Below are 16,040 nucleotides of genomic sequence, written 5' to 3' on the forward strand. Positions count from 1 at the left end.
AGAAATAGGAGCTATAGATAAGAAAAGTCCCTCCTTCAACATCAAATTGGTGAGGGAGACTCTACTTTAGTCCTAGTCTGGGTGCTAATTTCTCACAGGCCATTAGTAACCACCCTCATACAAGGGTGATTTTGGTATTAAAGAGGTGATAAGAATGAAAGAATAGAAGGTATATAAATAAGTCATCTTACTAATCTCGTAGAGTATGAATAACATGAAACTGTATCCTAAAGATGCAAACTAGGCCAAGATAAAATGTTTTCTACTGACCTATTTTAGTACACCGCTTTCAAAATTTTTTTCTATCTTAGCCTTTTTTCTAAAAGAAATTTAATTCTTCATCTTCTTTTCTTATCTCATTATGAAGGGGAGAACAGATGGCTGTCATCTTTTCTTTAATAATCTTTCCGTCTTCCCCACTGTCATCTAAGTTTAAATAAAATTGCAGCTGTAGAAGTTGTAAAATTCCCCAGTACCTAAGGGAATTACTGAAGTAATGTGTCAGACATTTTACACTGGATTTATGTCTGTGAGATGGGGAAGGGCTAAATTGAGTGTTTTTTCATTTTTGTTTTAGCTGAGGAGAGGTGGACCCTAGAAGACAATCATGACATCATCATTTAATAAATAACCTCATAATCAGCCTAACACATTAATTCTTTTCAAACAAATTCTGACAACTTTGCTTCTTTAAATGGATACTGAGAGTACTATGGAATTTTAAAATTAAATGCAACTTTTATTCTGTACAAACTTTGCTAATTATAAAAAAAATACCAAAACATTCGTATAAATTAAGATTGATTAGGCAACTTTATGCTGACAGAAGGCTTCCACCAAAGATTGTCTAAGAATAAAAAAAAAAAAAATCCTTTGATCTAATAGTCCCAGTTCTGAGAATTTACCCTGCGCAAGAAATACAGATGAAAGAAAAAGTATTTGCAGTGTTAACTTCTAATAGCAAGAAGTAGAGAATATAACCTACATATGAAAGATTAGGAAAATTCTGAAATACTTGAAGATACTTTCTGGAAAAAATGCATATTTTTTAATATGATAAATATTAAGACTAAAAGATTATGAAAAATAGAATTGTTTAAATTTTAAACACATCAAAGAATTATATCTTCACTTTCAACAATATATAAATGTGTGCACGCATGTGGGTAAAAAAATAAAGAAACAGCAGTAAATTGGTGGGTTACTGAAGAGGGCTATTTGTTTATCACAGTTTTAAAAATAATTTGTGCCTGTTAGATCAAATTTAAGTTATCTAGGAATAAATTAATACATTCAAATTTTCAAGTTGTAATAATAATTGGAAGTATTTTCACTTTTCTAAAGATTAATTGGATAGGGAAGGGCTTTGGTTTTAATTAGGGAAATTAGAACTTGCATGTATTTATTCCTCCCATCTGATACATCAGGTCTTTTATACCTGTTTAATGGATAGTCAGCAAATGCATTTGAATATGGTGATTGTCCTAATCAGAACAGAATTTTTTACATAAAAATTTGAACTTTTAATATATGACTTCAAAAGAACACTGAGCATGAGTTTTCTAATAATTAGGTGAATTTTTGGACATTAGACTGTGTTTGGTTTTTAACCATACCTATATAGAGACAGACAATTTTGATATTATTCATAATACAAGAGACAGACTATTTTGATATTTTGATATTATTATTCATAATATAAGGTCTTAAAATTGATATGCAAGTTTTGCCTAAGAAAAGTTTATGATGTAATAATATATTTTTGCAATAGAATTTGACCTGCTTCTCAATGCATTAAGTAAAATAGCAAATTACACATATTGTCATGTGAAGAAATGTATTTCTACATATAAATATACTGATAGCCAGAATTTTTACTAAAATGTCAAAAATAAATAATGACTAAATGATATTTACATGAAGCCAGAATTTAATGACCTTTGACAGTATTTAATGAGATATCTCCAATCTTAAATGGGAACATTTAGCCTTTTATTTTATTTTATATTTTCTGCCTTTATTTCATTGTCCTTTCACTTTTGGCCATGGAAGTTTCAAATTTCAAACTCATTTCTCTGTTCTTTTACTTAAGTTTTTCAAAAATTGCAGTGATAGTATGCCACTGTTTTTTCATTTTTGTCATTGTTGTAGGCTGCCTATTGTGATTTCCCTTTTTACTAAAGTTTAGTGCTGTTACAGTCTACTTGACTAAAAAGTCTAAAATAAAATCATTTGCAAAACACTTGTTTTGCTTTTACAATCTGGGTGTTGATTTTTAATAGAATCAAAAGGAAATTCTTTAATTTTTATTCTACTTACGTACTGTTATCTTGAGTGACACACATCCCTAATTTAAACATCTTTAGTTTAGATCTAATCACACATTTTATTAGAACATTTGTTTTCGTATAGAATAATGATGTTTGATTCTGTATTTTAATTTTTTTTTTTTTAGGATATTTTGTATTGACCAAAAGTGGTTAATTCTGATTCCCATAGCTATTTCAGTTACAAATAGCCATTAATTCCAGAAGAATAACAACCCTTTTTTCCCTCGCTCACTCTGTCACACAGGCTGGAGTGCAGTGGTGCAATCATAGCTCTCTGCAGCCATGAACTCCTGGGTTCAAGTGATCCTCCTGCTTCAGCCTCCTGAGTAGCTGGAACTACCGGCACTCACCACCATGCCTGGCCAATTTTTTTTTTTCTTTTTAATTGAGGCAGAGATCTCACTTTGTTGCCCAGGCTGTTCTTGAACTCCTGGTTTCAAGCAGTCTTCCTGCTTCGCCCTCCCAAAGTGCTAGGATTACAAGTGTGAGCCACCAGGTCTGGCCTAAAAATTCTTTAAAATGTGGATCTGTTTACTACTCTGGTATTTGAAGAGTGAGAAAATTCTAAGTATGACTTTCCATGCAGAGTTAATAATCGTCTCCTCCTTTGGACATTTAACAGATCTCCATTTTGAAGTTTTCTTCTATCTTCATTGTATTCTCTCATCATTTTTGTATAACTGTGGATTCAGGAACACCCCTCCTTTTTTAAATTTCCTTTCATTTGTGTTATCTTTTTTTATTATAGGAAAAGTAAGCTTAATATAAATCCATGACCATCATCAGTGGTCCATGCAGCTAAAACAGAAATACACATCTACTGATGTATATGCTTTTATGAGGTAGGAGGAGAGAGTGGTTATTAGAAATTTAGAATAAAAGAATACCTTCTGTACAGTGCAAGTTTCTTTATAGAAAAGTGTTGTAGCCCTGGAATTCATAAGCTTCATTATTATGCAAAAATTCCAGGCTTTGCTAAGATAGACAGAGCTACCTTAATGACTTTGAGTTAATGACTTTGGGTTAATCAGTACTTTAGAAATGGGGCTGCTTACCTATATGTAAAAAATTAATAAGATCTCAGGAAAATGGAGAACATGATCAGGAATACACCTGGGCTAAAAGAATCTCTAGTTTTAATAGCTAAGTAGTTCATCCCTTTGTTTCTGCAAAGTGATAGCTTCAGTCAAAACCTTCAGCTATATAAAGGAACATATGAAAAGTAACAAAGATGAAATAAAGCATACATTTTATAAGGCTAGTGGCTTGACACATTTTCAAGTATGTATCATTCTGGCATATGCATAAGTTATGTTTACGTAAATAACAACATACTCATGCAAGGTAATTTTAGTAAGGAAATTATTAGCCAAGAAAGCTAGCTAAAATGTGGTCGTGTATTTGTATTTTTGCTTTTTTTTTCTTCAAAAGGAAGTATAAGAGTTCATCTTTCTACTAAACTGATGGAATAATTATGGACTTTATTAACTTTATTACAAATATAAAATAGTTTAAATCTTAAGATGTAACTGTGTTTTAAATGGAAAATAGGTTAAGAATTCTTGCTGCAGATTGCTTAACTTCTATTTAGTAAATAAAACCTTAAAATGTTAGTCATTATTTAGGCTTGGGTTAATTAAGTAATGTTTGGCTGGTAGATTCTTCCATTGCATTGATAATGTATCACCATTTGAATTGCTGAAAGTATTTTAAAGCATTTCATTCTTATTTACTTTTCAGTAAATCAACTCAATTGATTTGTCTTAAAAAAAGGTTCAGTAGGAAGTTGATATGAATTTGTAACTGTGGTATTGTCTACGGAGTATGTCATCATTCTGAAACTCACAGTTTCAGATAACAAGTTAGAGAGTGGCAACCTTAGCATGTCAGATTGAGTAAACACATTGATCCAACTAAAAATAAAGATGAACAAAAAAACTTGATCTGTGACACGGAGGATATTTCAGTTCTCATCTCAGTTATGTCACTGAGAAAGCCACTTAAATCTCTTGGGACTTAAGTTTCCTTATCTATAAAAAGAGGTTGATTGGACAAAGCATCAGAAGTTTCAAATCGGCAGGCTGAGGACTCTGAGGGCTGAAGGAAATACAATGTCTATGGTTTTGTCTAACATAATTTTTATATATTTAGGTACGATGTTTCTTATAGTCTCCATAGCTTCCTACCACCTCACACCAGGTTCTTCACGCATTTATGTAATCTACCTGGCTTTTGTAGGCATTTGAGTCACAATCCTTGAAGTAGATGTCACTCCCAGCTTTGAAAAAATTCTTGAGATTTCCTATGCTATAACAGCAACTTTAACAAAACACTTTGCCACCATTCAAATGTAGTTATAGACCTGGAAACATCCTTTGTTTTCAGGAAAAGAAAAAGAGCTACTTTCATTCTTCCTTAGTTGGTCTTAGGTGACACAGGATTTTGCAAATTGTTGCTTGGAGTAAAAGCATATTAGAGGAATGTATTTGTTTAACTCAATCATTGTAATTAGAGCATTGGATTTGCCTTACTTTACAGAAACTTACTACATAACTCCCATGAAACAGAATATTTAGTGAATTAAGACTTACACTGGCTCCTTCTCACGGAAGTACCATGCTGCCCTGTTGGTATCTGCCATCTCATTTTTCTTGATGCCATACTTATTGGACTCTAGTATCCATTAAGGTTAAATTCTGTTGATTGACTAATGCCAGCATGTTGTCAGGAGCAATAGATGCCATTTTAATGTGTTTCTTGTCAATAATCAGTCAAATAAACCCATAAAATGGAGAAGCAGCTGGCATAAGCACAGCCTACTTAATTCTGCAATTAGACATTAGCCATTCATTTGATACAGTAGATATCATAAGAATGTTCAGTCCTCGGCTTTCTGTGCCACCATATTCAGTTAAAGATAGAATTATGAATACTCTGTAAGTACCATTGGGAAGGGGAATACCTGCTTACGTAATGAGGAAAATAAAAAAATTACATATAAAATAGTGAATTTGAGTTAACCATTTCACTGGATTCCTGATGGTTTTTTATTTTATTTTTCATATAGAAACAATATATGACATAATTCCAGCACACTGGCAGTGCTTCTAGTAAGGTATTTTGACCCAGTCAAGAATTTTGAGTCTCATTTTCAATGTGTAATAAAGTTAATATTTTATATTAGCTTTATTAGGAAGGTTTTTAATTCAGTGAGTGGTTATTAAAATTTATGCCCTTTTTAGAGTATAATTTTTATTTTATGTAAACAATTTTTCAAAGCACATTTGTGATAATTTAAAATTATAAGATTCAGAAATGCAGCTTAGCAACCTTGGGTGAATATGACTTTTATATTAAAAACAATGGGGGAGAGAGATCTGAGAGCCAAATAGAACGCAGATAAAACTAACAAATTAAGATTGACATGATAGGTAGTCATAGATGTCCTGAGTGTGAGTGTTGAATTTGAATTTGCATTAATGACCCAATTCAGGAAAGACTTGGTATCTTGACAAATCTCTGCTTTTGGAGAGATGGAGTATTCAGTTGTTAGTCTTCTGACCTTTTTATAATAAACAACATCTTGGAACTCTCAATTTAAGCAGCTTTTAAGCATTTGACATATTCACATCATGCTAAGATAATACCCAAGGTTTATCTTGTGTACCACAAAGTGATATTTCAGTGTGAAATACACAGCCTTTAGAAAACTAAGCAGATTTAGGTTCAGATTCCCATTCTGCCACTTAATGGCTGCATTCAGCTTTAAGCAAGTTAACTTCTTAGCATTTCAGTTCCCTCCCCTGAATTGGAAGTAATATACAGTAAATCCTCATTGTTCGTGGATTCTGTGTTTGTGAGTTTTCTTACTTGCCAAAATTTTTCTTGTAATCCCCAAATCAATACTCACAGTGCTTTTGTAGACATGTACAGAGTAGTGAAGAACTTTAGTTGCCAAACAAGTGTGTCCCCAGCTGATGTCAAACAAGGTGATACTTTGCCTCCTTTTTTCAGCCCTCACGCTGTAAACAAGTGACCCTTTCACAGTCTATTGATGCCATGTGTTTTGCATTTTTGTGTTTTTGTTGGTGATTTTATTATTTAAAATGGCCTCACAATACAGTGCTGAAGTGCTGTTTTGTGTGTCTAAGCTCAAGAAGATGGTGATGTGCCTTTCAGGGAAAATATTAAATACTGTGTTAGATAAGCTTTGTTAAGGCCTTAACTGTAGTACTGCTGGCCCTAAGTTTAATCTTAATGAGTCAGCAGTATACAATAAATAATGTGTATAAACCGAAACATACATAAAACAAAGGTAAGTATTGATCAGTTGATGAAAATGCTGGAACCATAGGCCCACAGAAACATAACCCTGTATTTCCTTTAACAGCAGTGGTTCATTATTCACTAATCGGTGTTCATAGCATCTTTATAGAACATAACTACTGTAGATAATGAGCCTTGACTATACTACTCTTGCTGGATTTGGGGAGGGATACAAGTACTTTTAGTAGCTGTTATCACAGTAATTTTGATCAGGATCTTTTCTTAGAACAAACAGTTGTGTCCTTGGTCATTTAAAGTTAGAAAAGTAAAAAGAAAACAGAATAGAATAAATTGGTATTTTAAGAATTTTTTTTCTCCTTTGACCAGAAAATATTGGTGTGTGATTTTTAGCATTGGATTGGTTAGGCCTTATGATTTATGAGTATTTTATTCTAGATTATGGAAAAATTAAAGTTTTCAGAGCACTGCACAATGTACACATTCAATCTATAGTATTTTGCTCATTGGATGAGTATTAGGTAACATAGCATTCATAGTTTTTATAAAATGATACTGCTCTCATGGTTCTCTTAATAATAATTTATAAGAAGAGAGTTCTGTCTGGTAGTATTTACAGGTGTAAAATAAACTTTTATACAATCAAATAAATTCTACTCAGGTTCTACTCAATTTAAACCCAGAGAAATAACAATGGAACAACTTACTCCATATTTTCTAATGATATTCTACTTTTTCTTTTCATATTTAATGTTGTGATTTCATATTTGTTTAACAAGAGCTATAAGTGGCTAAAACTCTGGCTGTGTATTATTTCCTGCTTTATTAGTATTTTTGAATACCACTACACTAATACATGTAAATCATTAATACTTCCAGAATATTTTATTTTTTTAATATTTGAAACATTGGTCCTCCACTGTTTTCAGAAACAACTTTTCATTCAAACATTTTATTCAAAAACCTGTTATCTTTGCTTTTAACATTTGAAATAAATGCAAAATATAAAAGAATATTTTATTATCTCTCTGACAATCGAATCTGCCCCCACATTTGTTATTCTTTGAAAAGTTAGCCATTTTAAATAGGAAAAGAGGGAAAAGCTGAATCTGAAAAACGAATCTTCTCATGTTTGTCTATGTATAAGCTATTAACCTTTTTTCTTTCATTGACTTTGTAATAGAAATTTACGTAATGTGAAGTTCTTAGAATTTCTGGACAACAGTAGGGAGTTTTCTTTGTTATTAGATATACCATGATTGAGATTATCTCAGTGGCATCCTTAATATCTTTAAAATATGGATGTAATTTTAAATGTGCTTGAAAAATTAAATTTGATAGTGGATTGCTTGTTGACAGAGGAAAATAAAGCAATAAAATTTCATTTAAAATTAAGTGCTCTGAGATAGAGCATACTAATATTAATGAAAGTTTAGGATTAGATTATTGAAATAAAGTGACAGGAAACAGCAGGAATTTTCTTCTTAGGGAAGAGATTATGACTTCTCTTGTACATAATAGGTGTTTAACACGGTTTGAGCATTCCTAATCTGAAAATCCAAAATGCTCTAAACTACTAAACTAGTTGAGTGCCAGCACGATACACATGACCTCACATGATGGCTCACAGTCTAAACGCCGACACAACTTTGTTTTATGCACAAAATTATTAAAGATAGTATATAAAATTATCTTCTTATATGCTTTATCTGTATAAAGCGTATATGAAACATAAATGAATTTCTTTTTTAGACTTGGGTCTTGTTGCCAAGATATACCTAATTATGTACATGCAAATATTCCAAAATCCAAAACAAAATTGAATTTTAAAACACTTCTGGTTTCAAACACTTCAGATAAGGGATATTTGGCCTAGAAATATGATATAGGAGGAGCACCAAAGAGGAAGTCTGTTGCTTTAGGAAGTGGTTCACTTTAACTTTGCTATTAGTCATCTTAGCAGGTCACTTTATGTTTCTGCACTTGACTGTGCAGATCTATAAAACAAGAAAGTAGTACTAGCTCTTCAGGGTCTTTTCTACCTCGTAAGTAATTTGATTCTAGGTATTTTCAAAATTCAAGTTACAAGATTAGAATAAATAAAACATTTTATAAAGCGGACTCAAACACATTTTTTTTTCCTCAGAAAGTACCAGTTTTTTCAGTTCTGTCACTTACTCCAAATTCTGCAGATGTGGCTCTGTAAACAGTTGAAGTTTTGTTACTGTGTCAGTGTGGGGTAATAAAGAAGAAAGTTTAAAACCGATTCTGCCATAAAGGCTGAGTCAGTCTAAAGTGGACCATTACTCACTCGTGGAAGACATTGCATTTCTTTATCTTCTCCAGTATAAGTTTTTGCTCTTAAGATAATCATTATAGGTCGGCGGGGTGTGGTGGTTCACGTCTGTAATCCCAGCACTTTGGGAGGCTTAGGCGGGCGGATCACGAGGTCAGGAGATCGAGACCATCCTGGCTAACAAGGTGAAAGCCTGTCTCTACTAAAAGTACAAAAAATTAGCCAGGCATGGTGGCTGGCGCCTGTAGTCCTAGCTACTTGGGAGGCTGAGGCAAGAGAATGGCGTGAACCCGGGAGGCGGAGCTTGCAGTGAGCCGAGATTGGGCCACTGCACTCCAGCCTGGGTAACTGTGCAAGACTCCATCTCAAAAAAAATAAAAAATAAAAATAAATAAAAAATCATCATAGGTCAAAATACGTTTTATTCATACACAAATGAGTCTAAATTTGTATTAGATGCAATCGCAGGGCAGTTCTGAACTGTTGGTTCTTGGCCACCCTTTAGTCAAGAAAGAAGCCCTTTTACAGGCATATGCAGAGTTTACATGCTGAGTAGTGGTTCCACTCCTGTGTTGGAATCAATTTACTGTTGAAGTAAGTAGAGATCAGCTGGACAGAACTTTATCACTAGCATTTTTCAAGAGGTTTCCAAAACGCTGTAGTATATCCAACATATATGTCTAATCCTCAATCTAAAGTATATGTTTATGCAGCCATAGATTTTTTTCTGATCATTTTAAGCCATTAGACATCAAGTGATAACAGGATATAACAGTTTGATATTCAAAACTATGTGTAACTCTGAACTCTTACAGGTGCTATATAATTATTTATTTTTATTGGTGTGGATACAATCTGTCAATGCTGTGTCCATAGTGAATTTTTAAAAACTTTTGTTCCTTTGCGTTAACAACACTAGACAGTGAAGGGGATACCTGAGTTATTGTTCCAACTTTCCCGATACCCTCTGCTATTAAACTCCTGTTCTATTGGAAAGTGTATGAAATTCTGAAGAATGCATAAGTGAATAATATATGGTTCCTAACCCTCAGTGATAAAATGAAGTATTGAGCAAAACAACTTCAAAGACAAATAGGAAATTGTATGGAGGGTTTGTTTTTATAATGAAGATAATTCATTATAGGATCTAGTTTTTAGAATGCTTCTTGCATTTTATCCACAGAAGCCCAGTGAAAAACATTGTTTTCATTTTTTATTTCCATAGGCAAAGAAGCTTCCAGAACAAGTAATTGGGCTAGCCAAGTCCTTCAACTCCGAATCTCAAATTTAGTTTAGTTATATGCCATCAGAACAGAAGCATGATAAATATGTATACATGCCATCAGTTCCCTCACTTGATGGTGAACAGGCATTATCCAAGATGTTGTCTCTAGCTGAAGCTGACCATGTCCTTCATGATTGGTCCTGGGCATCCCGAGGGTTCCTTTCATTTCTAGAGCCTAGCGAGACAATTGGTACTGGCTGCCAGCCAGTGGCCCTACTTAGGGCTTCCCCTCCCAGGTGCCAAGCAGTGGAATGACTAAACAGTGCCAGGCTGAGCTGTCTCTATTGCTCTTGCTTTTTAACCTGAAGCTGTGAACAGACTTACTCAGGCCATCAAAAGAATGCTTTTTTTCCTGCAAAGCCCAACCAAATCATCTCTAGAATGGCAACCTCAGTTGTGTACCTGTCACATGCCAAACCTATCCCAAGCTCTGCTTGTTTATTTTAGCAAGCACTGTTGAACCCCTGTTGTGTGGCTAGCTGAGCTAGGTGCTGTAGACTAAAGCACATTCCTTCATGTCAAATCACTTAAAGTTTAACAGACGATTAGACATATAACTGCCAAAATGAGCAGTATAGATGGTAAGTGCTCAGTTTAGGTTATTGTATCATGGACTTTTTATTCACCTTAATTTTGGGTAATTGCTATGAGTGGAAATGTAGACTTTTATTTTTGTCTTTGAAATAGTATGCTGGCTTAGGTTTTTCAGAAAGGAGATTAAAATTACAGTTAGTGTTCAGTACTAACTTATGGCTTAATCCTCCAAAGAAAGAGTTTTTTAAAAATATTTTCTTTATATGGGAAAACCAGTTGTATTATGTTTTGTTTTGGCATAAGTAAGATTTCTGTTTGCATTTTAGAATAATACTTAAAAACTGCCATGAAGAAGAAAAACCACTTAGGTAAACTGCTTAATTTTAATGAGAGAGATAATGTTCACTTGTTACTTACTTTGCTTTAATTCTCGTGTTTTTGTCAGGGGTAAAAGCATGTCTCCGAAGAAAAGTATGTGAACAGGAAGAAAAGTATGAAATTCCTGAAGGTCCACACAGAAGCAGGCTCAACAGAGAACAGCTGGTATTTTTCTTTTAATACAACTTTCATTGTTCTTACTATGACATATTATTATTATCACCATCAGGAAAAACTTCTGCCCTTTCAACAGCTACAGGTGACTGATTAAAATTTTAATTGTGCTTATTTCAAGCACTTGATTCTGAAAGATGATCATGATGAGCAGTAAAATCCAGAAGGTAATAATTTCATACTGTTAATGGATTTTTGGCATCTTGAACATTCCCATAAACCTTTCAGAATCTGAGGTAAATCTCAGATACAGGAAGTAGCTTGAAAGAAGATTTACAGCTGCTGCTCGGATTTAGCTACCATATGTCTCTATGGCCACATATTGTAGCTTTAATGGATAATATTGCATTATCCTGTTGATATATGTAAGTATATTAGAAGTGACAAAGAAAATTTTCATAGAAGGGAATTATGAAACTTTTTTTTTATTTCCAACGAGCATACGGAAGTGTGTTTCATAGCTAATTGGATCCCTAGCCCCAGCACAATAATCTGTTGTGCCCCGTGAATATATTTCTGGAACCCTGGAGGGCACACCCCCATGGCGGCTGCCCTGGAGACCTTAGGTTGGTAATATGTGAGGATCTGAATGTGGATGGGCAGAATTGGATAAAAGTCCATGGAAAAGATGTTGCTCTTGTAATTTAATTATGTTTAGCCTGGTGCCTCTGAAGCCTATTTCAAATAAGCTGGGAGTTGTGGGGGCTTTAAGTCTCACCAAATAAGCATAAACATCCTGATGAAAAAAGTTTGATGAATAGTTTTTGTTTACCAAGCACATCTAAAATTTTAGAAGAGTGAAAAGGAACCGAGATGGTAACTGAATCTTAGGGAAAAAATTGTAAATAGGAAGCCCCTATTTGCCTAAATATTTTTCTTGATCCAGTTAGTATGCTTGAAATGTAACTTGTCCTGGCACCTCATTAAGTAGCTTCTTAGCTGCTCATAATTATTACCGATTGAGCAATCCTAATCCAACATCTAAAATGCTCCAAAATCCAAAACTTTTTGAGCTTTGACATGATGCCACAAGTGGAAAATTCCACACCTGACCTCATGTGACAGGTGACAGTCAGAACACAGTCAAAATTTTGTTTCATGCACAAAATTACTGAAAACATTGTATAAAATTACTTCAGGCTATGTGCATAGGTGTACAAGAAACAAACGAATTTCGTGTTTAGGCTTGAGTCTCATCCTTAAGATATTTCATGTATATGCAAATTTTCCAAAACCCAAAAAATTTCTGAATCTGAAATGCTTCTGGTCCAAATGTTTCAGGTAAGGGATACTCAACCTGCATTTTTATTTTCCTCATTCATATACAGTGTTTTTGAATACAGTATTTTGATCTGCCTTTAACAAATGTTTTCTCATTATTTCAGTTGCCAAAACTTTTTGATGGATGCTACTTCTATTTGGGGGGAACCTTCAAACACCATCCAAAGGACAACCTTATTAAGCTCGTCACTGCAGGTGGGGGCCAGATTCTCAGTAGAAAGCCCAAGCCAGACAGTGACGTGACTCAGACCATCAATACAGTCGCATACCATGCAAGACCCGATTCTGATCAGCGCTTCTGCACACAGTATATCATCTATGAAGATTTGTCTAATTATCACCCAGAGAGGGTTCGGCAGGGCAAAGTCTGGAAGGCTCCTTCGAGCTGGTTTATAGACTGTGTGATGTCCTTTGAGTTGCTTCCTCTTGACAGCTGAATATTACACCAGGTGAACATTTCAAATTGAACTTGCACAGTTTGTGAGAGCCCAGTCATTGTACTGTTTTTAATTGTTCACATTTTTACAAATAGGTAGAGTCATTCATATTTGTCTTTGAATCAAAAAAAAAAAAAAAATCTAATGCCAGATTACTAATTCATGTTGTGTTTACCATTTAGATGCTGGGATTGCTTTTAAAGCTTTTTCTTTTTAAAATTAGCATGTTTTTTGATTCATCATGTCTTTCTATTCAGATTATTGGGTATCAAAGATTAATGAGAGGACACCAGAATCTTGGTTAAATAGACAAGTGGTATCATTACTGTTTGAGTCTTTTAATATTCTTTAATAAAATCCATACCTGCCACCAGTGAAAAAACTTGCCATTTTTTTTTTTTAAGTAAGCAGAATATTATCAAACAATTTATTTTGGCTTTATTGAAAAAAGAGTATCTGGTCTAAATGTGCCACCATAGGTGTTAAATTCTCCTATCTGCAATTGTCTTTATCCTATATTGTGTTTATTTCTTTTCTTATAATTTACTTTGTTGTCTGTTTCTATACTTTTATCCCTGTTTTTTATCTTGTATATTCATCAGGAAATCGTGATTTAATCCTTAACATTGGTGTTTTTGTGTGTGTGGTAAAAATCAACACTAGGCTCATGGTACATATTTTTATTCTGTACATTTGCTTATAACTATCAATTTATAACTGTTTATCTGCTACATATGTATATATACTTAGAGCATTTTCTCTAACACATTTTAATATTAATATTTTTTAAAAGGTCTGACCAGTCTAGCAAATTGTCAGTCTAACATCATTACTTTAAATTAAGAAGCAGTCTTCTTTTGGTAAACCTCGTTGGTATTTGTAAAATAATTTTGAAGGTCTTAATTTCTTCCTTTGTAAAAGGAAAAGTTTTTTTTTTAAAGTTTTTAGGTTGGCATGGAGGCAGAAGTTGGTGATTACTTGATTTACAACAGATTTTTTTCCAGATCATACAAAAGGCCATACAGTAAGTATAGAAGTAGGCATGGGGAGGGCTTACTTATATCAAATAGGCAAGGCCTCAGTGAGTGGGCAGGATACCACCTGAGAGTGGCCAGATCTGGGGAGGTTACTCTGCTCTGGGTGCCCTTATTCACGAATCAACAAGGATACATTAGATTATTTTGAAACATTTTTTTAAGAAGCAGAATTCTTTAATAATTCCTTCCTAGACATTGAATATACTTATAAAATTAAAGACTTGGGGAAGGAGACACTGAGAGTCCTGCCAGTTTGGTTCCTCATGAACAAAAGAGGACAGTTTGATAACTACCAGAATAGAATATCCCTAGTTTTAAAATACTGGGAATCTCTGAAGTTCATCAACATCTTAAGATGCACTTACTTGAAAGTTTGAGATTCTGTTTGTCATTTGAAAATACATTTTGCTCTAATTCTTTGACATGTTGTTTTTTCATATCAAGAAATATATGAACAAAATAATAACCTTTTGACCCTGACCTTGCTGGGTGAATTAGCTCTGAAACACTCTCTGCAACCAGTAATGCATTTGTCCCACATTTCATTCTGATAGAAAATGATGAACACCATAGCACCAAACAAAAATCCGAGGGGTTAGGTAATGTCTGGATTAAATAATTTAAGACTCTCCGGGGTTTTGGTTGTCATTTTTTATAATGGACTTTAAGTCACTTTCTGTTGCTTCATAGGTCACATTTTAGACAGGTTTGTGTCTGTTCCTTGCATCTGAATTTCTGTTTGTAAAGACACTTTTGAGGTCTCTTGCTCAGTTTTTGTCATTCATTTTCTTGGTTTATCACCCTTCCCTTTTTGTTGTTTTTCCCTGACTGTTAAGCAGTTTCATCTTTGCTTTTGTTAAATATTTGACAGCAGTTAGTTTGTGTTAAGCTCTTGAAACTTTCGATTGTACTTTCTGTGTAGATATACATGTAATTATTTTTTATTTCTCAATCATAGATTCAAGCTTCCTTCTTTTTTACCACAAATCATTAAAGTTATTTGTGTTTCCATATATCTGTGTCTTGTATAAAATTGGCTTATTCTGTGCTGTTGAATGAGGCTCAACATGACTTGGTGAGGAAATCTATTAACTAACAAAAGCTTATCTTTTTGAACATAATGCTTTTTAATTAATTTTGAATAAAAATATTTCTAAAGTGTACTAGGTACTTTATTACCTTAGGTTATTCTGAATACAGTATAACTTTGATAGTTTGGAATCATCATTAAGAAACAATTACACACTGATTCCTTTGTGTCTCTACAAAAATGAGAGGCTGGTAGCTTTTCCACATTCTCATGGCTATTTTCTAGTTCTACTTGAATTTGTAGCTGTTTCCCTTTTTCCTTGACAGCCGCCACTTTGTAGCTATTTTTCTGTCTCTGCTAATACTTTACCATATCTAACTTAATTTTTTTTCTTTTGACTTGCTGAAAAATAGAAACCAGATGGGAAGTATATTAAAATTATGATTGAAATAAGGGTAAATGAGCAATGTGTGAGGGTTTTCACTGACTTCACCTAAGAGGTAGTTTAGCTACTTGAATTTTAGTAAATAGAATTTTTGCTTTATTTCATTGGTCCCCCCCTTTTTTTTTTTTTGCACCTGCTTTGTAAATTTAATAGTTAAGTGACCTCTGCCTAGAGGATGACATTTGGGGAGGTTTGATGTTTCCTGTGGGAATAAGATGATTCACAGGTGAGAGTGGGGCCACATTAGCTGTTATTGTTTCCATGGGTCAGTGTGGAAAATGCATTAATTATATTCTAAACGTTCATGGACCTCATTACAGTCACAATTGTCTATTCTGTTTCCTACCCTGAACACATTAAAATGGTAGGAACTAATGCTTGTCTTATTTAATTACTAAAAGCCACCATTTTCTTTGAAGATAGATTGAGCTACAAATTGTAAACTTCATGTATGTCTTTATAAGTCAACCCTTTTCAAAGATATGCACATCAAACTAAATAAATGAATAAATAAGTAACTACTGAGAAG

At 33.6% G+C, this 16,040-nt stretch overlaps 1 protein-coding gene across 2 annotated transcripts in view; it reads left to right on the forward strand.

Annotated features, from left to right (window-relative positions):
* The window catches only part of BARD1 (BRCA1 associated RING domain 1), an 81,615-nt gene extending 66,566 nt beyond the window's left edge, over positions 1–15,049 (forward strand). For both annotated transcript variants that reach the window (XM_032754629.2, XM_032754630.2), the window contains 2 exons: positions 11,175–11,272; positions 12,667–15,049. In XM_032754629.2, the coding sequence (XP_032610520.1) occupies positions 11,175–11,272; positions 12,667–12,999 (431 nt within the window). In that variant the 3' untranslated portion in view covers positions 13,000–15,049. The remainder of the gene's footprint in view (positions 1–11,174; positions 11,273–12,666) is intronic.
* Positions 15,050–16,040: the final 991 nt, after the last annotated feature.

The sequence above is a fragment of the Hylobates moloch genome, unplaced genomic scaffold (genome assembly GCF_009828535.3).
Source record: "Hylobates moloch isolate HMO894 unplaced genomic scaffold, HMol_V3 SCAFFOLD_1, whole genome shotgun sequence".
NCBI lineage: Eukaryota > Metazoa > Chordata > Mammalia > Primates > Hylobatidae > Hylobates > Hylobates moloch.